Here is a 25,470-nt window from a genome sequence, read left to right as displayed (position 1 = left end):
ATTTGTAGGCATCTCAGTGATTTGACTGTCCCCACAGTGCAGATACGGCCTCTATTGCAATGAAGCACCTGAAGCTGTAATGTTATAAAACTCAGGCTCGGTGGATGCAGATGGCTGAGCCGTCCTGAGCTGAACTGTATGTTCACAGTGCTTTAACCAAGCCATTTTGATGAGTATTAAGCAATCTCATGCCCTGCCTACAAAGGAGCAATTAACCCAGAGAAGCTCTGGCATCAGGACAGGCACCTCCTCCCCACAGCTTGGGGTCTTGCCAGAAGGAATCAGGCTGTGGTTCTCCACAGAACAACAGGTTACTGAGCACTCTCACAGCCCCTCTGTCGACTGACAGACCGGAATTAAACGCCAAAGGCCAACCCAGGCCTGCTTTAGGCAGGACGGTTCGACACACCCCCGCAGGCAGGCGCGGCGGACAGCCCGCAGCCCCCAGCGTGCCCCGCGCCCACTTCCGGCCTGGCCGCGCCAGCGCCCAGCTGGACTACAATTCCCGGCAGGCCGAGCGCATGCGCGGAGACCCGACGGAAGTGGGCGGAGCTCATCGCGCTGGCCCCGCCCCCCTTGCGCCGGCCGCCATTTTGTCACCGACTTTCACCCGCCGCCCGACGGGGCGTTTTTTTTTTTCTTAAAGGAGAAGCGACAGCCCCCGACCAGGGCTCGCCACCGGGCCCCACCGCGCCCGCGAGCGGCGCCGCATCCCGTCTGCAGGGAGCGGCCGCGCGGGGCGAGGGGCGAGAGAACGGTTCCCCCTGCCCGGTCCCGCCCGCCGGGCGAGGGGACTCGGGGGCAGCCGGAGGGGAGCGGGCAGCGGCGGCGGTAGGAAGCCCGGCGAGGGCCGAGGACCGGGCGACGGCAGCCGGGCCGGGCGGGCGGCCGGGCGGGCCGGGCGACGGGACGGCAGAGCGGGAGCCGGAGGGGCCGCGCTCGGGCGGGCGGCACGGCGGGGCAGGCCGGAGGGGGGGGAGGGAAGGTGGAGGCGGGAGAGAGAGTGCGGCCGCGCCTGCGCGGGGAGCCGCACGCCGATTGGCCGCGCGGCAGAGTGGGGGCGGGCCCTGCCGCAAACAGAGCGTCTATTGGCTGGGCAGCGCGCGAGCGGCGGAGAAAGGCGGGAGGGCCGCGGGAGGCGGAGCCGCGGGGCGGGGAGTTCTCGCTTGGGCCTTGCGGATTGGTGGGTGCCGGGAGGGGGCGGGGCGCTGGGCGGCCCCGCGTGAACGCGGAGGCCGGGCTGTGATTGGGTGAGAGCCCGGAGTGGGGCGGCGTGAGGTTTGCGGGGCGGGCGGGAGCGGCGCGGAGACGCTGCCCGTCCGCTCGCCGTCCCGATGCCGGCGGGCGCCGAGCAGCCGGCGGGCGCCGAGCAGCAGCAGGAGCAGCCGCAGCAACAGCCGCAGCAACAGCCCGCCCAGGGTCCGCCGCCCGCGGCTGAGAAACCCGCGCCGCCGTCGGGACGCCGTCGCCCGTCTGCAGCTGCCGCCGAGCAGGGGGAGGAGAGTGGCGGCGGCGGCGGCCGGGTGCTGAGGGGCGGCCGGGAGCGGAGCCGGGCCGCGGGGGGAGCCGCCGCCTCCCGCCGCCGTAAGGCCGAGTATCCCCGGCGCCGGCGGAGCAGCCCCGGGGCCCGACCCGCCGCCGCGGAGCAGCCCGCCGCCGAGGCGCCGCCCGCCGCCAGGAAGGGAGCGCCCCGTGCCGGGTGAGTGCGGCCTTCCCCGTCCTATGCCCCGGGCGGCCCCGCTCCGGTTCGGGGGCGCGGTGGGGCGGCTGCGTTCCGGGGCTGTGCCTGGGGTGGTCCCGCAGGTGCAGCACGGAGCGTTGGGAGCTGGCTCTTACGCCCTACTTTTGTTTTCCCCAGGTGCACGGATAAAGCTGCTGGCAAAGGTAAGAGCCCGGTGTGTCCTGTGTGCTGTGCTAAAAGCAGGGCTCTCCCATGCAGGCAGCCACATGTCTGCTGGAGCTTCCTTTAGGAGAAAGCCCCGGTGTGTGGGGACATGCAGTTCCTTTCCAAGGTTTCTCTCAGAGCTGTGGAACTGCCGTAAGCTTCCTGTGCTGCTCACGTGCGTCCAACTTGCAAAAACTTTGTTCTCCCAAATAACCACTAGGGTATCCCTCTGCTAGCAGAAGTGCAGCCTGCTGCGCTGCGGTCTGCCAGCCCCTGAGCAGCTGCTGGGTCGCCTGGGCTCACATCTGCACTGGGCTGTTCAGAGTAGAGGTGTAGGTGTGCAGGGACACGTGCTAGATGTGTGCAGGTGGTATGCAGATACTTACCTTCTCTGGCCTTGCGGTGTGTAGCAGTGGTGAATCTTGTGCCTTGCTGCTTCCCCAGGGATCATAGAATTGTTGAATATTCTGAGCTGGAGGCGACCCGTAAGGATCATCAAGTGCAACTTGTTGAGATTTTGGAGGGAGAGATAACAGTGTCTTAATGACTGCTGTGAAGCAGGTCTTGGCAGCAGCATGATCAGTGGCAGAATATCTGTCCCTCCACATGATCTGGCACAGGAGAATTATAACAGGAAGAAAAAACAAGGAATGTTGTGTTGCTGTGAGAATGGGTTCACTTTTCCTACTGGAGCTTTTCAGTTCTTGTTTGCAGTTTGTACTTAGAATTTGAAGTCTGCCCTTATAGTTCTATAAATCTTACAGCATTACAACTTTATTCCTCTTGGGTGGAATCTGTCACAATTCTAGCTGACAAGGCATGGTTTTGCAGAACTAACTAAAGTGTGCTGAGCACAGAGCCCATGTGTGTTTACTGCTCATGATGCTCTGCTCATCCTTTCATGCAGTAAAAACTTCATCCTCTTCATCCTTCTGGGTGAAAAAAAGTTGCTGTGACATATAACAGTGTCATGGCACTGCCACTTGGTGTGTGCAGGGAAGTGCTAACAACATATTTTGATGGTTCTTCCCAGTGTTTTGAATACACCAAAGCATACAAAATGGGGTAGTCCCGTTCTTACCCCAGTTCTTGGGATGTTCTTGGAAGGGACACATTTCACAGGTTTGCTGTCTCTCTGATGGAGTACCTTCTTAAAGCTGAGGCTCCAGGAGTCCTAACTGACCTTGGATGTGAGAGCGGAAGAAGGATTTATTACATTTCTTTTGTGTCCTTCTCTGGAAAGGCATGAAAACGGAGTGGTGAAGGTGCATTCCTTGCAGACAGGTCATGTGTGTGCAGGAGGGGAGCTCTACCCTGGTCCCCTCTTTTCGCCTTCAGCATAAAATGTGTGAAGGAGCCCAATGAGGTACGAGCAGACAGCAGTTCTCCCTGCATGGCAAGGCTTCTGGCAGTGAGGAGCCTCTGGATTCTGGCAGGTGAAGTGCTGTGTGTTGTTTCCAAAGGTCCATCTCTGTGGGTCTGATGGGGAGATTGCAGGAGGGTAAAGTCAATGCTGTGGTGTGCCACAGTGCGTGGTTGTTGCCATGCCCGTATGCATGAGAGCAGCTGTGCTGCCAGCCACAGCAGTTGTGTTTCCTGGCTGCTTAGTCACGCAATTGCAATATTTCCCTAATGTGTTTCTATAGAGATATTACTTTTAGAAGGAGTACATTTAATCTCAGCTTAAAAATGGACTTGTATAGTTGTGCAGTGTATGCCACATTGGGTGCTCTGTGACACGTGTGCTCTTGTGGAAATAATTCTCAATTCTGTTTGGCCTGAACAACTTGAATTATCGGAATATGTATTTTATGAATGAACTCCATGCCCTTCTATTACCAAACTGTGAGCTGAGCACTTCCTGTGGTTCTTTGAGCCATGGCAGCAGGTGATGGAACCCACTTCTGAGATGCTGTGGTGGAGTATCAGAGAAAGATGAGCCTTCCATGGCTGTGGCCACCCGCTTGTCTCTCCCCATGCAGGGAGCAGCGTGGCCACCGTGTCATCGAGTCCTCAGGAGGCGGCTGGAAGCTCTCCGAGGAAAGAGCTGTTGGTGGGTGTTAAGGGAGTGCAGTTTGTTTGGACTTTCTGCTCTTGACAGCGAGTGTTTGGTACGTGCCCGGGACTTTGTTTTTCTTCAGTTGTTGGCTGTGGGATGTGTGTTTACTGCTCCAGCCCTTGTCACCTCTGTGTCAGTCACAGACATGCTTATGGTGCTTACTGCTTCATTTCTTATATTGCTGGATGCAGCAGGTGCTCTGTTCTCGCAGAAGCCTCCTATAAAGAAAACGCTGTGGGTTCTCAGGGAGTGACACAGAAGCAAGGCACCTGAAGGTGTGAGCATTCTGATTTATGATTTAGGGTAAGGACAAGTTTGTCTGCGGGACTTTGGGATTTATACCTTTTGTTTGTGACAGTGCTGTTACACATCAAACAAACTGATACAGGTTCTGAGATAGAGATGCTTTCTTTGATTGGATATCCCTGTGTGTTGTGCCCTAGGGATGTAATTACTGAGTGTGCAAGAGGCTGTGCTTATTCCCAAGAGTGCCATGGGCTGTGATGGCCAGCGTGTTGAGTGAGGATAGATGTTCTTGGCGTAAGCTCCTCCCCACAGTGTTTTCATTTGCTTCTCCAAACCACTACAGCAGAGCTCCATCTCTGCATCTCATTGCCTCTCAGCTTTCCCTTCTGTCACTGTCTAATGTTTTCTTAAGAGATCATATCATGGAAGGATGGTTGATGCCTGCTAAATTAAGGTCCGTTGCTAATCTGTGTGTTTTGCACCCTAGATGCTGTTAGTTGAAAGGCAGTTGGGGAGGATCAGCAGAATGGTGAAAGCACCTCAGAATACAGCTGCTTGTCACAGAGTTACTGTTTAAGGGGAGTTCAAGGTAGGAAAAAACTCCCAAGATTAGATGAGAAGGACTGGTAGGACTTTAAGAAGAGGATTTTCCCCATATCTCTCGAATGATTTTCTGTAAGATGCTGGCGCCCACCCAGTTCCTGCAGCTGATTTTTGCAGAGACTACTGAAGGAGGTAGATAGATAGCATCGGTACTGGGGAGTTGCAGGGAGTGAGCGCAGGAGCATTCCTTGGCACAGCAGCTTGGCCAGGTCACAGCTTCTGATGCCCACTGTCCTGTGAAATGGAATTTGGGAAAGTGACAGCAGTGCTGGGTCTTAATCTGGAGTTGCTGCCAGAAGGGAGGCCCATCATTTGCTTTGTGACAGCTGATCTGAGAAGCAGTGCTCCCTGCGTTTTTTGTTTCTCACCAGAGGTGCTTTGATATCCATCACCTCATGCTCTTATTTGTCCTCTGGATTTGCAGTTCTTGTGACCTGGTGTCCGTCACTGCTGTTGCCACTTGCAAGGAAATAACAGGATGCTGGTGTACAATCCATTTTCCAGGTGCCTTATTGGGAGGGCAGGGACCTACTGCAGAAGCTGCTGTTAGCCAGAGCTGATGGTGTTAACAAGTTTATGCACATCAAACGCAGAGTCAACAGCAGCCTTTTCATTTAAACTTCTCCCTCTGTTTCAGTCTGGAGAGATTAGAGCAGCAACCTTTTTGGTTGAAAGAACAGAGCCTGATTATCTGTAATAGCAACATGTGTTCCATTTATCTTGCTTCTTGCTCTAATTAGCCAAAACCTGTTAACTGAGGAGCATGTGGCTTTCTGCAAAGGTGCATTGGTAGGAGGAGAGGGATTTCACCAGGTTAAGTGTGGTGTCCGAGGAGGAATGTTAATTACTGTAAGGTGTAATCAGTGAAGGGAGCACCTCTTACTGCGTTTTCTCAGAGGCACAGAAGTATTCACAGTGTGTATAAAAAAGCAGCAAATCTGCTAGACGGTGCTGAAGTGGGGGTGAAAGTGTCACAGGAAAAGGCTCGTTCACACCTTCAGAGAAGTGGAGCAAAACTGCTGGGTGAGCTGTGTCTGTGGTGTACTTTGTAGCATCGTGTTCTGATAGAGGTCTGCTTCAACTCTATATATAATGTAGAAAATATGAGCTCTTACCAAGAAATCAGCCAAATTCCTGATCTGCCTAGGGAGTAAATGTCTTTCGAGGGCAGCAGTGTGTGTGTAGAATAGTGGTGCTCTATGGCAAGAATGCTAGAGAATGGTTTCCACGTGTCTCTGAATTTGATCTGGTGTTCAGAAAACTAAGGATGTTCAGAATTAGGATTAAAAGCATAAAGTAAGTGTAGTTGGTGCTGAGGTCCACGCAACCAGGAAGGCAGAGAGAAGGCATAGTTCATGTTTTGTGATGAAGGTGGCTTTGTGTATATAAAGCATCAGACTTAGTTGCTGTTTTGAGGCTTTATATTCTGTATTCCAATCATATTTTTTCAGTCAAAGGTTGGTCGCTCCACCTCTGTTAATGAGGGCCTGGAGAGGGGCCCCAAACAAGCAGCTTACCAGAAGTGCTATCACAAAGATTTGGTAGTAAATGAGAGAAGAGCTGATTGGGCAGGGGACATCAGGGGGCCTCTGTTCCCTGCTGAGTGTGGGTTCAGCGTGGAGCTCACGTCCAGAAGCCCTCTGGGGAAGCACAGCAACACGGCTTGGCATCCAGCCCCTCTCCCCGTGCCTGGCTGCCCTCTGGGGAAGGCCACACAGCCATGCAAATGGATGTCAGTGAGAGGAGTGTCTCAGAGCTGAGCCTGGCTCAGGCCCTGTGCCAGTGTGCTAACGCAGTGGCAGAGCTGGAGAGAGCTGGAGCACAGAGCCTGGCTGGCTCCTCAGGATGGATTCCTTTAGCACGTTGTTGGTGAAATGTCAAAAAGCATTTGAGTGTGTTAAGGCCCGGTGTTCCAGCAACCACCAGGAAGTGAGATCAGGTGAACTGTACTTGGAATTTTAATTTTTAAAGAGATGAACTTGCTCGCATGCACATTTTAGTTGGTTCTGTTGTCCTGCCAAAATGTATTTGGAGGTGAGCCATCAGCCAAAGAGAAACCACCTGTAGAAGCAATAAATGAGCAGGCAGACCTGACGGCGCTTGTGATGCTTTTCGCTCCAGCGTGAGACCAGAAGCATCCAGCTGAGGTTCCTCAGGATTGTTACCAAACGTACACTTCAGATTAAGCGTGTGCGTAGGGGTTTCTCCAAACGAGACCTTAACTATGGGGAGATTCTGAAACTGCTCGTTGATTAACAGTGAGATTTCAATGGTGTTTCAGATCCCAAAGAAGAGAAGGAGGAGGAGGAGGTTTCCCCTGCCCTCAGCCAGGGCTCTCCAGTCAGCACAGCCCGGCCCAGCAGGAGCTGGCGCAGCAGCAGGTCGGCCACTGCCGCCCGCCAGCGTGAAGCCGAGAACTCGCGTGCCTCCAGGTCCAAGACTGGCTCCCTGCAGCTCGTCTGCAAGTCGGAACCGAACGCCGACCAGCTGGAATACGGTATGTGGGAAGCGGTGGTGTGAGGCGCCTGAAGATGGGCAGCTGGTGGGAACCTGTGAAGGGAGCTGCGTGTGGGTGCAGCTCGGTGAGCTGTGCGCTGACTGTGGCTGCTCCAGGCGTGGTGCTGCTTTGTCACGAGTGCCTTCTGCCACCAGCACTCCTGGCGCTGAATGTCGGCGGAGGTATCTTGAGACAGATGAGCTCACTGCAGCGAACGCAGGTTGAAACCTAATGGTGACTTTTCCTTTCAGAGGTCACAGAAGAGCATCAGTCTCCAGCTGGAATCAGGTAGGAAACTTTATTTTTGCGACAGTTCTTTGCGTTTAGTGTCAAGAAAGCAACATATGAACAGTTATTCAAATGCTTGTGGCACGGTCTGTGGAGGGGTGGCAGCTGTGTTCTCGTGCAGTCCTGGCCCTTCACATTTTCAGCTTGGATTGCTGATGGGCTGCAGGTGTCAGGAGATACTGGAGAATTGGGTTTGGTCAGTGTGGAGCTTTGGAAGCTTTGTTCCCTGTGCAGCGGGTGCTGTAGCTGTTCTCAACAGGATGCTGCTCTGCCTACCTGTGCTCCTTAGTGCAAACAAGGGATGAAAATTGCTGCGTGTCTTTCCCATTCTATGGGAAATTGCATATATATTCTTGCAGTAGTGCTTCAGTTGTCTCTGCTTAACTCCTCTGTTCTCCTTTTCTCCTGGCAGTGATGATGAGGAGGAGATCCTTGCCAGTGAGGAAGAAGTTCCTTTCAAAGATGATCCAAGAGATGAAACCTACAAGCCCCATCTCGAAAAGTATAATAGATTACCTACTTATTGTGTCTTTAGATTAAAAACATAACTGTGATCTCTTAGTTGAACTAGCTTAATGTGACCCGGAGAAACCATGCTAGTTGCTGACATGGAGTAGCTCCCACTGAGTTCAGTGTGTTCCCTATCTCCCTCACCTCTTGGGAACGTTTTTTCTCAGGTGGTCTGAAGCTTTTAGAGCCCTGTTGACAGTCAGGTGCATCCTTAGACCTCCATCCCACTTCTGCTTAGAAGCGGGATTTGATTAAAACATGAACTCCTATCCAGGTTTTGCCTGTTTGTAAGGAGTGGACAGTGCTTTTTAAAGAGTGTGGAAGGAGAGACAGCCCTTGGTGCTAATATGGTGGAGAACCAGTTACAGCAAGCCAGAGGTGTAGAGGCTCAGAGGAAGACAGAGGCATGAAGGTATCTTTAAATAGATACCAATTAATATTGGAGTAATACATTGTGTTTGTGTCTTTGTAGGGAAGCTCCAAAGCAAAGGAGAAAAGCTGGCAAGGGAAAAGAAGAAAAAGAGAAACAGAAGGAGATTAAAGTAGAGGTAAAAGAAGAGAGTGAGTTTCGGGAAGATGAAGAACCACCAAGGAAGTGAGTAAAAATTCTGCAGTTATATGTACCAGCATGTACAGTGTATGTTGCATTCTTGCTAGCATACAACAGTGTTGTTGTTGTTGTTTTTCCCCTCTGGGCCTGAAAGATAATAGGGCAGAGCCTCTTGCTCTGACTGAAGCACTGTTTCCTAGTGGCCTGCTCATGATTGGCAAGGGAAAGTAAGAAGTGATGTTTTCATTTAGTTGAGGCAGTGTTTTTCCATGCTGGGGCTTTGTCAGCCTGCCTGGATACGGCCACACTGTGTGAAATACTGTAGAGATTTTAAAACTCAGCAGTCTGAAGTGTGTTAGAAAGCTAGTCTGGGAAGGCCAGAGCTCTTCCAGTGTGTGCCCAGAGGTAGAGTACTTCATACATGTCATGTGGGAAACCTCCTCTTGGTACACTGGGGATTAATGCACCAGAGCTCAGGAAAACCAGCTGTGTTATCCCTCCTTTTGGAGAAACAGAGAGAACCGACTGAAGCTGCCTGGTCATCACTGGTGCTTGGAGTGGAGCCTCAGAATACCTACCTGGGCGTGCTTCAGTGCTGCATTTATGCGTTTGGGTCAAAGCCATTGTTTGGGATAGAGGAAAAAAAACAGCTTTTGCACTTGATCTCCTCTATGAGAATTGGGAACAAAAGGAGCTCCCTCTGCTGGCAGCGGCGTGGGGCTTTGCACACTTTTGTTTCAATTTCTCATGCTGCTTCTAAGCTGCAGCAAGGCTGATTGACATTGGAGAGAAGTATTTTTGCGAAGATTTTGTTGTTTTTGTTTTTTTTTTTAATGCCACGTGAGGCTTTCTGAGGCTTGTGGTTGTGTTGTTTGGATCAGACACTTTTTTTTACATGTAAGAAAACCTGTGCTGCTCCTGAAGGCTTGGCTTGAATGCCGAGTGCCTGCTCAGCTTGTTTACTAGCATGGTCTCACCATCAGTAAAATGTCTCAGTATGGGCTAGAAAAGAATTAATCAATCTGCACTAAGTGTCTTGGAGCAGCAGTGTGATCAAGCAGGCGCAACCTTCTGGGCAGAGGTGTTGCTTGGGAAGATATATTGTACATGTAAACACAGGTCTGATCAGGGCATAGATTTGTCTTGACAGGTGTGCAAGCTGCTCTAGTTAGTTCAGAGGGCTGAAAAATAGCTGCTAGGTCATCAGTGCCCTCCTTCCTAGCCACGCAGGCTGATGTTTTTCACATGGCATGAAATGTTACCCAACAGAGCAGAGGAAATAGAGGGCACCATCAGTTCTGGACTGTGTTGGCAAAATTATATGTTTATTAAAAATGCATTAGGAAATGGGAGGTCTTGTGAGAGCAAACCACACAAAGCACTTATTTCTTGAGAACATTGCCTTCCTTTGAATCTGCATCAAACTTATTCTTGATTGATTTTTCTTGGGCTTGCAGTTAATGAGGCAATAACTCGCTAACTGTCTACAGCAGGAACTTAGGAGAGCAGAATCTTGTGTGCTCATGTGCGGCTTGGAAAGGCCTGAATGTAATCAAGGGCTGCAAATAACGTGGACATTGACAGATGTAAAAGAAAAATGTGAAGCGTGTGATGTCTGCTTGAGGGAAACCTGCCCATCTATTGCGCAGGCTTTCCTTTGAAACTCTTCAGGCATTTTGATCCACAGTGGGTGGTGGTTGATTTTGAGTTGCTGGGTGCAATGTTACTTTTCAGCCCAAAACTGTAGAGGAGTTCTGTAGTATTATGGCACTCAGCTGAAAACCTCTGCCTAGTGCCAGTGTGAAGAAGCCTCCTACAATTTTGTCTGTAACTCTGTTATATGCTATAGGAGAGGACGGAGAAGAAAAGATGACAAGAGCCCAAGATTGCCCAAGAGAAGGTAAGTGGTCCCCTCTACTCAGTTCAGTTCCTTTGTGTCATGCACAGAGCTGTCAATTGTTTCAAAAGGCACCTCTCTCACACAATACAAAAATCAGCCTTAAAGAAAAGAAGGAAATAGTGACATATGTTGGCTCCCCTGCTTTCATTCCTCTTTTTCCCTATGGATGTTGGGTTTGCTTTCTTCCCAGCTGTTTTTCCCCATCTGGCTTGATTCCTGCCATGGCGGTGTGCAGGGGTTTTGGGGAGCCTGGCATCCTCTGGGGTTTTCTTAGTCCTTGTGTGAGCCCCCATGTCTTGCTAGAAGCAGAGGGGGCTCTTGGCCAAAGTCTGTCAGCACAGCTCATTGGGAATACTGGAGCAATAATCCCTTGCTCTCACATTACTGAGCTGCGCTCACATTCACTCATCTGGCTGCTGTCCTCCCCTCAGATGTGTCAGCTGATCACTGCTCATTTTCTTACTGACCTCCTAGGAAGAAGCCTCCAATACAGTACGTCCGCTGTGAGATGGAAGGCTGTGGCACAGTCCTGGCCCACCCGCGTTACCTGCAGGTATTTGGGATTTTCTACTTCTTGAATGCTATCTGTGTGAGGGCAGGGAATGGCAGTTTGCATCAGGCCACATGTCTCTGTGTCTGTCCTGTTACTGGATGTCTACATTCATTGGGCTTTCTCCTCCGCATGTAAGGGTGTCTTGTTAGCGACTGGAGTTTGATGCCCTGCCAAGGGGCCACCTGGGATCAGTGTGCCTCAGCCTCCTCCTTAGCCGATCAAAAAGAGAGCTTACAACCTTTCGCTTTTCTTTCTCAGCATCACATCAAGTACCAACACTTGCTGAAGAAAAAGTATGTGTGTCCCCATCCCTCCTGTGGTCGGCTCTTCCGACTGCAGAAGCAGCTCCTGCGGCATGCCAAGCACCACACAGGTATGGGGAGGAGGAGGAGAAGGATCTTGGCTTCTTGCTGGGTTGGTGAACAGTGCAGGGGGGCAAAAAGAAAAATGCCCACGGCTTGAGGTGGGAGTGAAGGTGAGGCAGACGGTAGGGATGTGCAGCAATGGCAGGGTAATATTCCCTTCTGTGTTACCATCTTCTAAGGGAATGACAGAAATGGGCTATAGAGTTCCTAATTCACCCACTGGCAAGTATCGTTGCAAGTATTGCCAACAATCAAACAAGCCAAGCTTTATCCTAATTTACCACTCCTTCAGTATTGGTCAGAATGGATTAAGACTCTTCTGTCACGCCTTAGCTCTCCAGATCAAGCTACTGTGGTGTCCTGTGGGATGCCACTTCCTTTGCTGTGTCTGCAGGCCTCCCAGCATTTCTGCTTCTGCTGCTTTGTGGGCGGCTTTACCTGCAGCACATGAGAGCAGGGAGAGGGAGCAGGTCTGCAGGAGAGTAATGCTCTGGCTGGTGTTGCTTTTCAGATCAAAGGGACTACATCTGTGAGTACTGTGCCCGGGCGTTTAAGAGCTCTCATAACTTGGCGGTGCACCGAATGATCCATACAGGCGAGAAGCCCTTGCAGTGAGTACCTTTTTGCTCTCCTCCTTTGAGCGACCCCTAGATACATGCACACCGAGCTCAGGGGCAGCTCTGAAGTCAGGGCTGGAACCTACTCGTGCAGTCCTGGCCCTCTTGAAACGCACCTCTGTGGGAGCGTTTGAAGTGCTGCTTGGTCCTCGAGGCAGTGCCTCGGCAGAGATCTGAGGAGCATGAGTGATATAACAGGAAGAGCTGGCACTACGGTGACAGCCCGCGTTGATCAGAGCCCATTCTTTTCCTGGGCTGCCTCGTTACTCCAGCAGTTTCCACAGACGTGTGCCGATGTTGCTGTGTTGTGACCTCCCCTTCTCCCTTCCCCAGGTGTGAGATCTGTGGATTCACATGCCGGCAGAAAGCTTCCCTCAACTGGCACATGAAGAAACACGATGCGGACTCCTTCTACCAGTTCTCCTGCAACATTTGCGGCAAGAAATTTGAGAAGAAGGACAGTGTCGTGGCCCACAAAGCCAAAAGCCACCCAGAAGTGCTTATTGCTGAAGCACTGGCGGCCAACGCGGGTGCCCTGATCACCAGCACTGACATTCTGGGCACTAACCCCGAGGCCATCGCGCCGCCCACCGATGGCCAAGGCCTCCCTCTTCTTCCTGACCCCCTGGGCAGCACTGCCCCAACCGATTGCCTGCTGCTGAACCCCGATGGGATGCCGAAGACGTACTGCGGCGGGGCGGAGCGTGTGAGCCTGGTGGCTGACGGCAAGCTCTTTGTAGGCAGCGGCAGCAGCGCCAACCCTGAAGGGCTGGTGATGAACACAGAGATCCTGGGAGCCACCACGGAGGTGCTCATCGAAGATTCAGACTCCACTGGACCCTAGTGGGTGGGGAGCACGTGGGTGCTGGGACTGTTTGGACTCTATTTAAAAGGAAAAAAAAAAAAAAATGGAGACGCATTGAAAGAGAGAAAAGTTAAACAAAACTTAAAATACTAGTAAGTAACCGAAGGGTCTGCTCCCCTCAGCGTGGATCACAGCACATCCTCTTTCTCCCAACCACTTCTGTCTCCCACAGCTCCTTTGCAGAAAAGGGGCGCGCGCTGCCATTACCAGAGCGAGTCGGACTGAGTGACAGATTTCTCCGAGGGAGGGGGAAGGCTGAAACCCTTGGCTCTACCCCGAAGTAGATGCCTTTCTGGCTCTTTGACCTGGCCCTGTTTGCAAGCTAGGAAGCATTTGGTGTGCTCTGGACAAGTTTCTTAGGACTCCCTTTTTGCCCCGTGGTCCCACTTCTATGCATTTCTGCAACTCTAGTCCTCGCAGCCTCACTCTTCATCCCGGGGCTGGGAGTTTGGCTCGGCACTTTAGGCCCCCTCGGCGGGGCAGGCTGCGAAGGAGTCCCTGTCCCCCACCACACTTGGCCCCATCCCTGGCAGGAAGCAGAGGGAACGCCCTGGCTCATAGATCATGTTTGCTTGGAGAGGCCCGGGGGCTACGGGAGCCCTGCGTGGGAGAGGCAAGGAGGAGCATCCCGGTTTGACGACAGTAATTTGCACTTTGAACATGTTTCGTTTTTGTGTTGTGGTAACGAGATTCCTTATTTATTGATAAAAGGGTCGGTATTTTTTAGTTATGTTCTTGGCGGGTGGGGTGGCAGGGGTTCAGGTTGCTTCCCAGCAGGCTCCTTCCCACCAGAGAGCCGTAGGGAGTGTGCATGCCATGTAACAGCAGCTCGGAGAGCTGGGGTGAAAGCAGCGTGCTGCAGTCAGACCTCATGGCTTTCCAGAGCAGAGGGAGAGCCCCAGAGAAGAGCAGTGGAGTCCTTGCAGCAGCGTTTTAGCAGGAGGATGAGGTGAGTGATGGCACAACCGCCTCTCATCTCCCTCCTTCCCTCCTAGCTCAGCTCTTTTTGCTCCCCTTATTCCCTCACCTTGCCAGGAAGGACAGCATTAGTCAGGATACTTGTTCTCATGGCCCAGGACAGTGGTGCTCCTCTGCAGAGATCGGGTATGGTTGTCTTTAGCTCATCTATCCAAGGCTGACGCGGGAGTAGAGGCTGTCCGGTTTGTCCGTGCCTCTGCAATGGGGTGTGCTGTGCTGAGCCCCTCGCTTGTGCTCAGCCATCTCTGCTCCCTGGGGTGGTCATTGCCTGCTGATGTGTTAGGACAGCTCAGAGCCTGTGGAAGAATTTGCATAGGAAATGACGTCTGGTCTTTAGGCTCGAATCTTTTTGCTCTGTTATCTGAAGCTGTGTGTGGAGACTAGGTGGCCTTGAATTCTTTGTGTGTTTGGAAGAGGTGACCAATAACCTGGGCTTTCTGTCAGTTTACTTGTTTTTTCAGTTGTGTTTATGTGCTGGGAACAGAGCTGAAGTGCTTTGTCCAAGCCTGAGTTCAGCAGAACCGGTCTGTAACAGCAGCCAGGCAAAGTCAAGTATCTGGGGTCTGGAGATCAGCAATAAAACATGGAATTGAATTGGAAAGTTTTGACAGGAAACTGACTCCAAACGCCCACTCTGTCGCCTGTGCTGCCTGGAAATCCAGCTGTAGCCCAAAGTCTGACAGCACTTACTGGGCCACTTGTCCTGATTTCCCCTTTCCCTTCCCACTGACATTGAAGTCTGTGTTGGAGCAAGGCAGAGCGCTGCTGTTGCAGGGATGCTCTATGTTGGTCTGTGCCCTGGGTGTGGGCGTTCGCTGGTCCTGTACTGTGGCTCCTGTGTGTGTGAGCTGGAGGGTGAGTGGAAGGCTGAGCACAGCACTCCTGGCACGGTGGTGTGGGAGTACACTAAACAAAGCAGTTGCTTTAGCTGGCATGGCCTGCTTCTTGCTTGGATCAAGTTGGAATTCCCTTTGTGAAGCACTGCTAACTGAAGAGGCACCATGCAGTGCACAGAGGTGGGTTCATCCCCAGCAGTGTGGCTCTTCTATCCAGGGGAATTAAGGAGGGGAGCACGCAGCTTGCACTGTGCCATGCCCGCTGGCAGCTGCAGATCAATCCCCCAAGTTAGGAGCTGCTTCACGTGCCCTGCCACCACTCCAGGGAGCATTGCGTGGCAGGCAGAGCCTTGCACAGAACACTAAATGAAATGGGAGAGATTGGGGTTTGCTCTCTGACACTAAAATGAATGCTTTTGGGTCAGGAGCTTGCTTGCAGCTGGTGATGCAATGCCGGGCTTGGCCAGGAGGCGAGGCCTCGTCCTTCCCCTGCCCCAAGCACTGCTACGTGCTGTGGGGTGCAGGACTGAGCGGCTCGTTTGCCTCCTGTGTTGCTCCTGGCCTGAACCCCTCTGGTCCCTGCCTTACCCTCCCATGCCCTCATTGCTTCCCTTTTTTTTTTTTCTGTCTCAGCAAGTTGCCTGTCTGTCTTCTAACCACAGCCTGCTCGCCCTCAGTGCGGCAGAGTCTGATGTAACTCCTTTCTCTCTCTCTCAAACCCTACAACTGACACAGCCCTCCTGCAGCTCCTCCTCTGCGTGTCTCTCCTTCACTCGCATGCAGTTTGCTTCAATAAATTATTGTAGTAGTTTGCAATAAACTTTTTTTGTATTTTTTTTCCCCTGTATTTATTTTATTGTTCTCCTTCCTGGAAAGGAAGCCGGGGCCCTGACCCCAATAAAAACCCTGAGATGTAGGAGGAGATGGGTGCAGATTATGGGGGCCCTGTGGGGGCTGTGGGGCCTGGTGCTGGGTGCTGCTGTGGTGGCCAAGGGAAGCTGCTTTTCTACTCTGTTTTTCTTTTCATCTGGGTAACACGTAACCAAAATAAATGTATTGAGGAAAACAAACCAACCCCAAGGGCTGTTTGTGTGTGGTACTCGTGCTGAGGGGCTGCTGCTGTGGGACATACCTCTGGGGTAGGGGTGTCCGGGGGCTCCCACCGCCTTGAGGAAAAGGGAGGGAGGCGGCTGCTGGGGTCAGGCTGTAGAGTGAGGGGTATCCTAGCCCCCGGCTGGGCCTCGCTCTGTCCCCAGCGCTGCGCCTTGCTCCGGCCCCAGCCTGCTGCCTGGGCTGAGCTGTTGAGCAATGTCCCGGCTCTGCTCACCTCTTCCCGGCAGCGGTTTCCCGTGCTCCGGCCTGAGCCAGGGATTAGAGCAGGGCTCGTTGTGCCGTGGGGAAGGAGCCTGTCGCTGCCGGGTGAGAGCGTTTTGGGCAACGAGCTTAGAGTGGCAAAGCGTGGGGAATTAGGGAAATAATCTGTTGCTGTTGATCCCAGAGGCGGGAATCTGCAGCGTCGTGCCAGGCCCCAGGCGCGGAAGAGGGGGAGAGCCGGGCCAGCGGACGCGTGAGCAGAGCTCCCAGCTGGAATGCACCAGCTCAGCAAGGGATTGTCCTCCCGGGGCTGTGTGGGCACTGCGCCGTGAGTCCGGGACGGCCGCCTGGGTCATGGCGGCAGCAGACACCCCTTCAGCCACTCTTCGGCACCACGACCTGTGCAGCCGCGGCATCCGCCTGGCCAGGAAGATGCGCTCAGATGTCACCGACCTCCTGGACATCTACGTGAGTTCGTCCTGCTCTCGGGGCTGGGAGTGCAGGCGGGAGGCTGCTGCCGTGAGAGTCCTCGGGGCGGGATGCTGGAGGCCCCCCTTGTGCCGGCATCCATCCCAGCTGTCTGTCCCGCAGGTGGAGCGGCAGGGCCTGGACGCCTCCATCAGCGTGGCGGCGGTGGATGGGGTGCCGGCGGCGGCGGCGGAGCGCTGGGCAGAGCAGACCGGCACCCAGCGCCTCCTGGACAACCTGGCAGCCTACCGGGCCTTCCGCACGCTGCTGGCACAGATGCTGGAGGAGCAGCGGGAGCAGCTGGGAGACGCCGATGCTGAGCTGGGCCCGGCGCTGGCGGCCGTGCTGCTGCAGGTCTCGGCCTTTGCCTACCACCTGGAGGAGCTGCTGGAGCTGGAGAGCCGCGGGGCCCCTGCTGAGGAGGGCTCCGAGCCCCCTGCACCCCCACGCCTCAGTCTCTTTGAGCAGAAGCTGCGGGGCCTGGGGGTGCTGCGGGAGCTGGCCCAGTGGGCCGTCAGGTCGGTGCGGGACCTGCGGCAGCTCGCCAAGCACGGCCCAGGCGGTGGCACAGCGCTGGGTCTGCCTGAGAGCCAGTGATGAAGGTGTGGGGAGCCCCGGCCCAGACAGGGCTTAGCTGGGGGCCCGTCTCTGTGCGGGGCTGCTGACAGGCGTGGGAGCTTCCGGGAGCGAAGGGGCCAAGCTACTAACCAGGGCCCTTCCGCTTCCTAATGGGCCCCTTTCCCCGTGGTGGAAACTTAGGCACAGGGAGGGAACTCCTGGCGAGGTGGGCCTTGTGGACGACCCGCAACCCCACCATGGCCTGGAAGCCATGACTCCTGGTGTGCTGTGCAGGGCCATCCTGTTCTGTGGGACCGGGTTGCTGCTGTCTCCTGATGGCCGGGTGATGCTTCTGGAGGAGGGGAGCTGCCTCGGGGTTATTGCAAGGGTGAGAGGGATGTGGAGGCACCACCTGGTGAAAGGCGGCTCAGGAATTGTCCCCCTCTTTGCAAGGTCGGAGGCTTTGCCTCGTTCAGGTGCTCCCTTTTCTCTCCGCTCCTGCACAGCTCCCACCCTGCCTGCGTGTTCTGCGTGCTGAATTTCTGCTCTGACTGCTTGGGGCCGTTCTCAGGAGGGGAGTGGGATTTGAGCTGGATGGCATTTCTTAGCTGGTCGGACAGGGTATAGAGAAGGTATTTATATAGAAGGCTGACTGGAAAGACCCTCTGCCAGAGGCTTCTTGCCTCTGGGAGCTGTTATAAGACTGGAGAGGGAGAAGCGAACAGCCACTGTTGGCCACTGTTTTCTTCCAGGGTGGCTGTGGTGGATGCTGAGCAAATAAAGCATGTGGAGAGCCACTGGGGTGCTGTGACTTCTTGGGGGCCGGACTGGCTGGGCTGCCTTATTCCTAATGAAGTACATTTCTTTGTGGCAGGAGAGTGAGAGGTCTGGGAGGAGTGTGAAGGAATGGTGCGGGTGAGAAGGACGCGAGAGAGAGCTGCAGAGGGCTCACAGGGGAGGTACAGCTGCAATGTTATCCCCTGTCCCTGTGTGGCTCTGCCTTCTCCTCGACCCCAAGAGCAACACGCTGTAGGGGGTTCCTGTTCCCTGGGGCACAGCGTGAGGCACAGCCATGCCACTGGCCCTGCACAAAGTGCCTTTGTCCCAGCGGGTGCTGGAAGCTCCTGGCACAGTGCCGCCCCAGCACCAGCAGTGTCTGTACAGCCGGAGGGGGCTGGAGGGTGAGGCTGTTGTGGTGTTTGTTGGGCATGTAGGACAGGGGCTGCCCTATGGGGTTGGGATGGGGGTGCCTGGCACATAAGGTGGAACTTGTGATGGAAGGACGTGCACCTACCTCCCCGCTGCTGGTTGTCCAGCCTCAGATTTGCAACTCCCATTGGATTACTTGCATGGTTCTGCTTCCATGCACTTGTGAATAACTATTTCTGGCATTTATTTTTTGGGGGATTACTCAAAGCATTGCTCTCTCCCACGTCTCGCTATGTGCAATAGCACACAACTTTCTTTCCTCCCCACACGCCCTCATTCTCAGCAGCACCTGGGGGGCTCACAGCCACCCCCACAGTCCCTCACTTCCCCAAGCCTAATGCGCACCCCAGTCCCACTGTTGGCTTTGGGACAGTGGGGTGGGGGCAGAAGCCCAAGCAGGAGGTGACCTGAATGTCAGCGGGGCCCCAGCAGCCCTGGCAAAGCGCCCTGCAACCCGATAGGGCCGGGGCAGCTGCTGGCAGCTATGCCAGAGCTCAGCGTGGGTGAGGACATCAGACGCTGCCCGAGCAGTTTGCCACGGTCCTGAAGGTCCCTTCCAACCCAAGGCACTCGACACCTCTGCGATCTGTCCTTGCTCGGAGGTGGCGTTTCCAGCTACACAATGGGCAACTGCCAGAAACCGGGGCACGGTTTTCTTGCAGCCACCCGCGTGGTTCTCCCCAGAACGGGCCCCGATGGGCGCTACGCTTAATAGCGAAAAAAATCAGCGCTGGAAGCACTCAACGAGAGGAGCGCAGGTGGCGGAGGATGGCCGCCCCGAGACGCGCTCGGGCAGGACGCGCCTGGGGGCGTGGCCTCGGGGGGGGGGGCGTGGCTTCACGGGCTCCGCCTCGAAGGGGGCGTGGCGCCCCGCCTCCCCGAGCGCGCTCTCGGCCGGGGCCGCGCGGGGCGGGCGCTGCGTGGTGCGCGGGCGCTGCGATGCGGAGCCTCCCCCCGCCGCCGCCCGCCGCCGCCGCCGTCGCGGGCCCCTCGCCCGGGAAGAGGCGCTGCAGCCCGGCGCGGCGCTGAGCGGCCCCTGGCGGCCCCGGGGCGGGCAGGGCAGGGCTCCGCGGAGCATGCGAGAGCCGACGGGGCGGGCTGCAGCGGCCGCGGGCAGCGGGAGGAGGCGGCGGCGGCGGCGGGCCGGGCCGGAGGAGCGATGCTGCTCGCCTCCGCCGTGGTGGTGTGGGAATGGCTGAACGAACACGGGCGGTGGCGGCCCTACAGCCCGGCCGTCAGCCATCACATCGAGGCGGTGGCCCGCGCCGGGCCGAGGGCGGGCGGCAGCGTGGTGCTGGGCCAGGCTGACAGCCGCCTGGCGCCCTACATCATCGACCTGCAGTCCATGCACCAGTTCCGCCAGGACACCGGTGAGTGAGCCCGGCCGACCCGGGGCCGCCCGTGTTCCCACCTTGCGTCGCGCGGAGCCGCCTGACCTGGAATCGCATCGCACGGTGCTGCGCGGTGCTGCGCTGCCGGGCCCGTGCTGCATCGCGCTGCCGGAGCCGGGTTGCGCTGCGCTGCCTTTCCCGGTCCCGCGTTGCGTTGTGCCGCCCTGCTCTGTTCCACGTCCCGCTGCCCGCCCCGCGGTTGCGCTGCCGTGCCGTGCCGCCTGCTCCTGCCCGCCTCGCTGAGCCCCGGGTTGCATCACGCTGAGCCTTGTGTTTGCCTCGCACTGCCTGACCTGGAATTGCATAGCTCTGCTCCTTGCTGCCTGCGTGCTCCCTGCCCCTAGCTGGCCGTGCTGCTGCCCGAGCCCTGTTGCAACAAGCAGCCTTTTGCCCTAGTGGCCGGGGCCTGCGGACCTCCTCTGTTCCCTACAGACCTTTCCTCTGCGTACGAGGCTCTCCCTGTGCTCCCCTTGCCCTATGGGGTGCTGTGGGGACAAGTCGTGCCCTGGAGCATAGCAGGGTACAGGTGGGGCTGCAGGGGGACGCCAGGTGGGGAGCACGGGCAGGTGTTGGGAAATCCCCGAGGGCTGAGTGCAGGTGTAAGAAATGCAGGGCACTGCTGTGTGGGGTGTGCTTGGCACAGGTGTTTGTGCTCCTTCCTTCCACTGGCAGTCCCTGCTTGGCCGTAGGAAAGGGATGGCAGCATCCCTTGTCCCCAGGCGGTGTCCCCTGGTGGTGGTGCTGCCTTCCCCAGCAGCCCGGGGCTGGTGGGAACCATGGCCCGCCCGGGTGCTCGGGGACAAGGGACCTTTGGTGCCGGGGGACAGCATTCAGCGCCATGTGTCTGAGGGCTATTGTTGCCCAGGGGAGGAGGCCTGAAAGGGGAATTGTTCTGCCTCTCCCTGGGTTGCCGGGGATGTCGGTATTTTGGGTCATTAAACAGCTCTGATTTGGGGGGGTCGCGACCCTGGCAGGCCCTGAATAGCTATTGTCCCCTTTCTTCCCCTGCTGAATGGGAGGCCAGCCGGCCGCCGGGCCGGGGGGGACACGCCACTTTCCCACAGCGCCGGAGCTGCCAGATGCCGCATGCCGTCGCTGCCGCCCTCCTCGCCTCGCGCCGGATTAGGATAAATCACTGCGTGCAGCGAGGCCCCGCTCCCCTCTGGCCCCGGCGCTGCTTTGTGCCGCCAGCTTTTCCCCCACCAGGTGCCCCTGTGCGTGATGGGGCGGTGACCCACTTCTCTGCTCTCCAGCCTGCTCAGGGGGAACCCGTTCTGGCATGGGAGCTGATGGTAGTGGTAGGGGTCGGGATTAAGGGGGACTGACATTCCTGCGGGCTTTAAGGGGACACGTGGCCGGTCAGAGCAGGACAATCGTGTTCTGCTGCGGTGCCAGGCGGGACCTGGCTGAGGTGTGCTGTGACGGGCTGACGGGCGTCACGTTGGTGCCGGGGTGGCCTGGGGAAACTGAGGCACGCTGTTCCCGTGGCAGGGTGGGGACAGCGGCTGAGTCAGGAAGCTGTCATTCCAACACCAGTGAGGCCGGTCGGGGCAGTTCCATGGTGTTCACTGGCTGGTGCCGGGTTCTGATGAAATCTCCGTCCCCTCCGCAGGCACCATCCGCCCCGTGCGGCGCAGCTACTATGACCCGTCCTCGGCACCGGGCAAAGGCGTCGTATGGGAGTGGGAGAACGACAGCGGCTCCTGGACTCCCTACGACATGGACGTGGGCATCACCATCCAGCGTGCGTACGAGAAGCAGCACCCCTGGGTGGACCTCAGCACCATCGGCTTCTGCTACGTGATCGACTTCGCCACTATGGGCCAGATCAACCGGCAGACCCAGCGCAAGCGCCGCGTCCGCCGCCGCCTCGACATGGTGTACCCCCTGGTGTCGGGCACCCTGCCCAAGTCACAGTCCTGGCCGGCCAGCCCTGGGGCGGCAGCGGCCCCCCCGGCCCCCGCCTGCGCCTGCCCCCAGTGCCTCCTGGTGATGAGCGTCAAAGCTGCCGTGTCAGCCGGCGGCCTGGGGGCTGCTACCCTGCAGCCACGCAAAACTCCCCCTGCTCCTCCCGTCACCCCCAAGGCCCCGGCACCCACCTCAGGTGCCAAGGCGCCTGACGGCACGGCCACGGCGCGCGGATCGCTGAAGCCTCTGGGCTCACAGGGTGTCCGGCGGCAGGCAGCCAGCGCACCTGCCCTGAGCCCAGCCGGCCCTGCTGCAAGCCCCCCCGGCGCAGGCAGCAGCAAGGCAGCCCGGCCCGGCCTCGGCACCCTGAACCGCAGCCACCTGCAGCGCCTGGCCATCGCCCAGTCTCGCGTGCTTATTGCCTCGGGGTGAGTCCTGCTGCGTGTGCGCGAGCGAGAGTGGGGAAAAGGGGGCCGCATCCCTGAGCCATTTAGCGTGGGGGAGGGAAGCCCCAACTCTTCCTCATGGGCAGAGGGCTCTGCCGGCCCTTCACTCCCCCCTGGTCCCTGTGTGGGGAGGGAGCGGGCATTGCAGAATGTCCTCCTGCATCTCAATGAGGAGGCTGGGCTGCTCTTTCTTCAGTCCTTTCTCTGTCCCCTACCCTTCCCCTTCCATCTCTGTCCCCCACCCTTCCCCTGCCACAGAAAAGACATTCAGGGCCCCTGTAAGAAGGGCTCCTTCCCCACCCTCTGTGGACCATTTTTTGTGCTGGGGTGGGGGCCACTCAATGCGCCATTTCTCCCTTTTGTCTGCTCTGCTGTCGGCCTCCTGTCACAGCCTGGCCCCTTTCCTTCCCTCTGTCCTCCCCCTTCCCTCTGCGCTCCTGACCCACCGGGAAACTTTCCCATGGAAGAGAGCCCTGACGCGGGGCGGGGGGAGCGGCTGTGCAGTGACTGTAGGGAGAATGGAGGGGGAAAAAAACAGCAACACAGCGACAAAAAGAGGCTGTGAATGGTTTGGAGACGCAGGCGGAGTTTCTAAAGAGCGACAGAAAAGGCGGCAGCAGGGCGGGGGGCACAGAGCTTGGTGGAGAATTCTCTCCTTCCAGCCAGGGCCTGCTTGGTTGCTTGGGAAACTGCTGTCTGTTGTGGGCCGTGAGCCCTGATGCGGTCCTGTGCTTTCTCTGCAGGGTCCCTACTGTCCCCGTGAAGAACCTCAATGGCTCCAGCCCTGTGAACCCAGCTCTGGCAGGTGAGGATGGCCCCACCAGGGAGGTCTGTGGGGGTCGTCTTCATTCCTTAACGCTGTCTTGCCCCCCCCCTCAGGCATCACAGGGATCCTGATGAGTGCAGCCGGGCTGCCTGTCTGCCTGACACGGCCCCCCAAGCTGGTGCTGCACCCTCCGCCTGTCAGCAAGAGCGAGATCCAGTCCATCCCCGGCATCTCCCACACCTGCCGCAAGACCACCAAGAAACAGGCCAAGAAGGGTGAGCCCTCTCTGGTCCTTCCCACCCTCCTGGCTGTAGGCCCACCGACCCCAGCCCTGCTGACTCTCTCTCTCCTTCAGGTAAAGCTCCAGAAGAGGTGCTGAAGAAATACCTTCAGAAGGTGCGGCATCCGCCAGATGAGGTGTGAGCAACGGCTTGGGCTGTCCGCAGGGTGGGAGGTGGCAGTGCCCCTGGGCTGTGCTGTGTATCTGCAGCCTCTCCTCCTGGCCCCTCTGAAGAGGGGCTGCGAGCCCTGGGCACATGTCAGAGGGCCCTATCCATCCATTCTCCATGCAGGACTGCACCATCTGCATGGAGCGGCTCTCGGCGCCGTCCGGCTACAAGGGCCCCCAGCCAGCCATCAAGCCTGACCTGGTGGGGAAACTGGCCAAGTGTGGCCACATCTTCCACCTCCACTGCCTGGTGGCCATGTACAACAACGGCAACAAGGTGCGAGGCTGCAGCCCTGGGGGCCTGAACCCCCAGATTGGTGACATGGGGGGGGCCTGGTGCATGCCATAACCACGTGTCTCCATAAAACAGTCTGTGAAGGGCAGATTTTTGCTGGAAATGCTGAATCACAAACTGGGCTTGTATGGCTGTTTTGTTTCCCCGCTGTGGTTCCTGTCCTTACTTCCCTCCCAGGGCTGGAGAGGTGACCTTTGGTCCGTGCACACACCACTGCTGCTTTTCCAGCTGCAGGTGGACTTCTGAGCCCTCTGCATAGGGCTGTTTTGTTTGGCATGCCTGGGAAAAAGCATTCCATGTTGCTTAGAGATTGTTATTCTGCCATCTGTTTCTCTCTCTGCCAAACCAAAACAAAAAAACAGAGGTAGGGCTCGTGAAGCTGATGAGGAAGAATAGTTCAGACCTCGGGTGTTTGGTTCCAGTTGGTTTGCAGGCCCTCCCAGTCCCCTCCTGCTTCCTGAGTGCCTGTGTGTGTGTTCATGCTGGGTGGTGCTGGGGAGCACTGCTTTCATTATTTCCCTCTCTCAGGATGGTAGCCTGCAATGCCCAACCTGCAAAACCATTTATGGGGTGAAGACAGGGACGCAGCCCCCAGGGAAGATGGAGTACCACATCATCCCTCACGCATTGCCCGGCCACTCTGACTGCAAAACCATCCGTATCATCTACAACATCCCCCCAGGGGTGCAGGTGCGTCCTGGGGAGTGCGTTGGTGGTGAGCCATCCTTGTGGGGACCCGCAGCCCTGCTGCTGTTGCATCTGTGACCTAAGGTTGGGGGTGGTAATTTTAGGGCTGCTGTTAGAGTGCAGCTGCTCTGTGATTAAGCCCTCTCCATGTGGCAGAGGCAGCTGCCTCTGATGGAGTTTCGGTGTTGTGTTGCATCCAGAGTGTGCTTTTGAGTTCTAAATTGTATTTTATTTTTCTCTGCCATTGCATGTTGTAGGGACCAGAGCATCCAAACCCAGGGAAGAGCTTCACTGCCCGTGGCTTCCCACGGCACTGCTACCTGCCTGACAGTGAGAAGGGCAGGAAGGTGAGAGGGGCTCAGGCTGGCAAAGCACGCTTGTGAGGGGGAGAGGGACGGGGACAGGGATTTGGAGCATGGAGAAAAACAGGCTTGGCTTTGGCACACAAGTCCGGGTGAAGATCTTCCTTCGATGTAGCCTGTCCTGGGTGTGCTAGAGAGCTCTGCTATTTTGGTTGGTGTGAAACAGCATGGGATGGGACTCTGCTCCTGGGATCCCTGGTCAGCTTTGGTGAGGGCTTGCCTGGGTGGTCAAGTGCTGAGCAAAGGTGGGTGCTGCCTGCAGCTCCTGCGCCCACCTTGCTGCCTGCCCCATCTCCCCCTCCCCAGGTACTGAAGTTGTTGCTTGTAGCCTGGGACCGGCGCTTGATTTTTGCCATTGGGACCTCCAGCACCACGGGTGAGTCAGACACAGTGATATGGAATGAGATCCACCACAAGACAGAGTTTGGCTCCAACCTCACCGGTCACGGTTACCCTGACGTCAACTACCTGGACAACGTCCTGGCTGAGCTCGCAGCCCAGGGCATCACAGAAGAGAGTCTGGCACAGGAGAAGGACTGAGATTGATGGTAGGGAGGCCATGGCAAGGGTTCCCACTGCTGTATCCAAGGATAGAAGCCACCAGTGAAACCTAGCTGGGTCGTAGGGAGGGCAGCGGGAGCAGCTCCAGGTCAGTGGGGATGTGGGAGGGTGTCTTAGGGCTGTCCCCTCCCTGCTGGCAGAGCCAGCTGGTGCTGTGAGCCACAAAGGTGACCCTGGTCTGGCCGTCCCCGAAGCCAGTCGCTGCTGTGCATTGTTCCACGCAAATGTTGCGTGCTGCTGGCAGGGCTCTGTGGGAACTGGGGAGGGCAAGCCAAGACCCTCCCTTTCCTAATCACCCATGTCCC

General features: G+C 56.6%; 3 protein-coding genes across 3 annotated transcripts; all 3 read left to right on the top strand.

Annotated features, from left to right (window-relative positions):
• Window positions 1-1,334: 1,334 nt before the first annotated feature.
• Window positions 1,335-12,985, top strand: ZFP91 (ZFP91 zinc finger protein, atypical E3 ubiquitin ligase; the record flags this gene model as incomplete). Its single annotated transcript, XM_079537360.1, has 11 exons — window positions 1,335-1,699; window positions 1,859-1,884; window positions 7,075-7,290; window positions 7,542-7,578; window positions 7,991-8,080; window positions 8,561-8,683; window positions 10,488-10,538; window positions 11,013-11,091; window positions 11,350-11,464; window positions 11,968-12,067; window positions 12,407-12,985. 11 exons carry the CDS (start codon window positions 1,335-1,337, stop codon window positions 12,915-12,917), a joined length of 1,713 nt encoding a protein of 570 aa, XP_079393486.1. The 3' UTR covers window positions 12,918-12,985.
• A 3,435-nt stretch (window positions 12,986-16,420) lies between these two features.
• On the top strand, window positions 16,421-17,131 carry CNTF (ciliary neurotrophic factor; the record flags this gene model as incomplete). Its single annotated transcript, XM_079537748.1, has 2 exons — window positions 16,421-16,534; window positions 16,658-17,131. The coding sequence occupies 2 exons, from the start codon at window positions 16,421-16,423 to the stop codon at window positions 17,129-17,131; spliced, it is 588 nt and encodes a 195-aa protein (XP_079393874.1).
• A 2,329-nt stretch (window positions 17,132-19,460) lies between these two features.
• Window positions 19,461-25,144, top strand: DTX4 (deltex E3 ubiquitin ligase 4; the record flags this gene model as incomplete). The annotated part of the gene is made up of 9 exons (XM_079537530.1): window positions 19,461-19,671; window positions 21,305-22,028; window positions 22,790-22,851; window positions 22,926-23,087; window positions 23,168-23,229; window positions 23,385-23,537; window positions 24,084-24,245; window positions 24,500-24,589; window positions 24,911-25,144. 9 exons carry the CDS (start codon window positions 19,461-19,463, stop codon window positions 25,142-25,144), a joined length of 1,860 nt encoding a protein of 619 aa, XP_079393656.1.
• Window positions 25,145-25,470: the final 326 nt, after the last annotated feature.

Source organism: Tetrao urogallus, assembly GCF_951394365.1.
Source record: "Tetrao urogallus genome assembly, chromosome: 6".
Lineage (NCBI taxonomy): Eukaryota > Metazoa > Chordata > Aves > Galliformes > Phasianidae > Tetrao > Tetrao urogallus.
The sequence above is the reverse complement of the archived record's forward strand: the minus strand, read 5'-3'. Positions and strand labels throughout refer to the sequence as shown.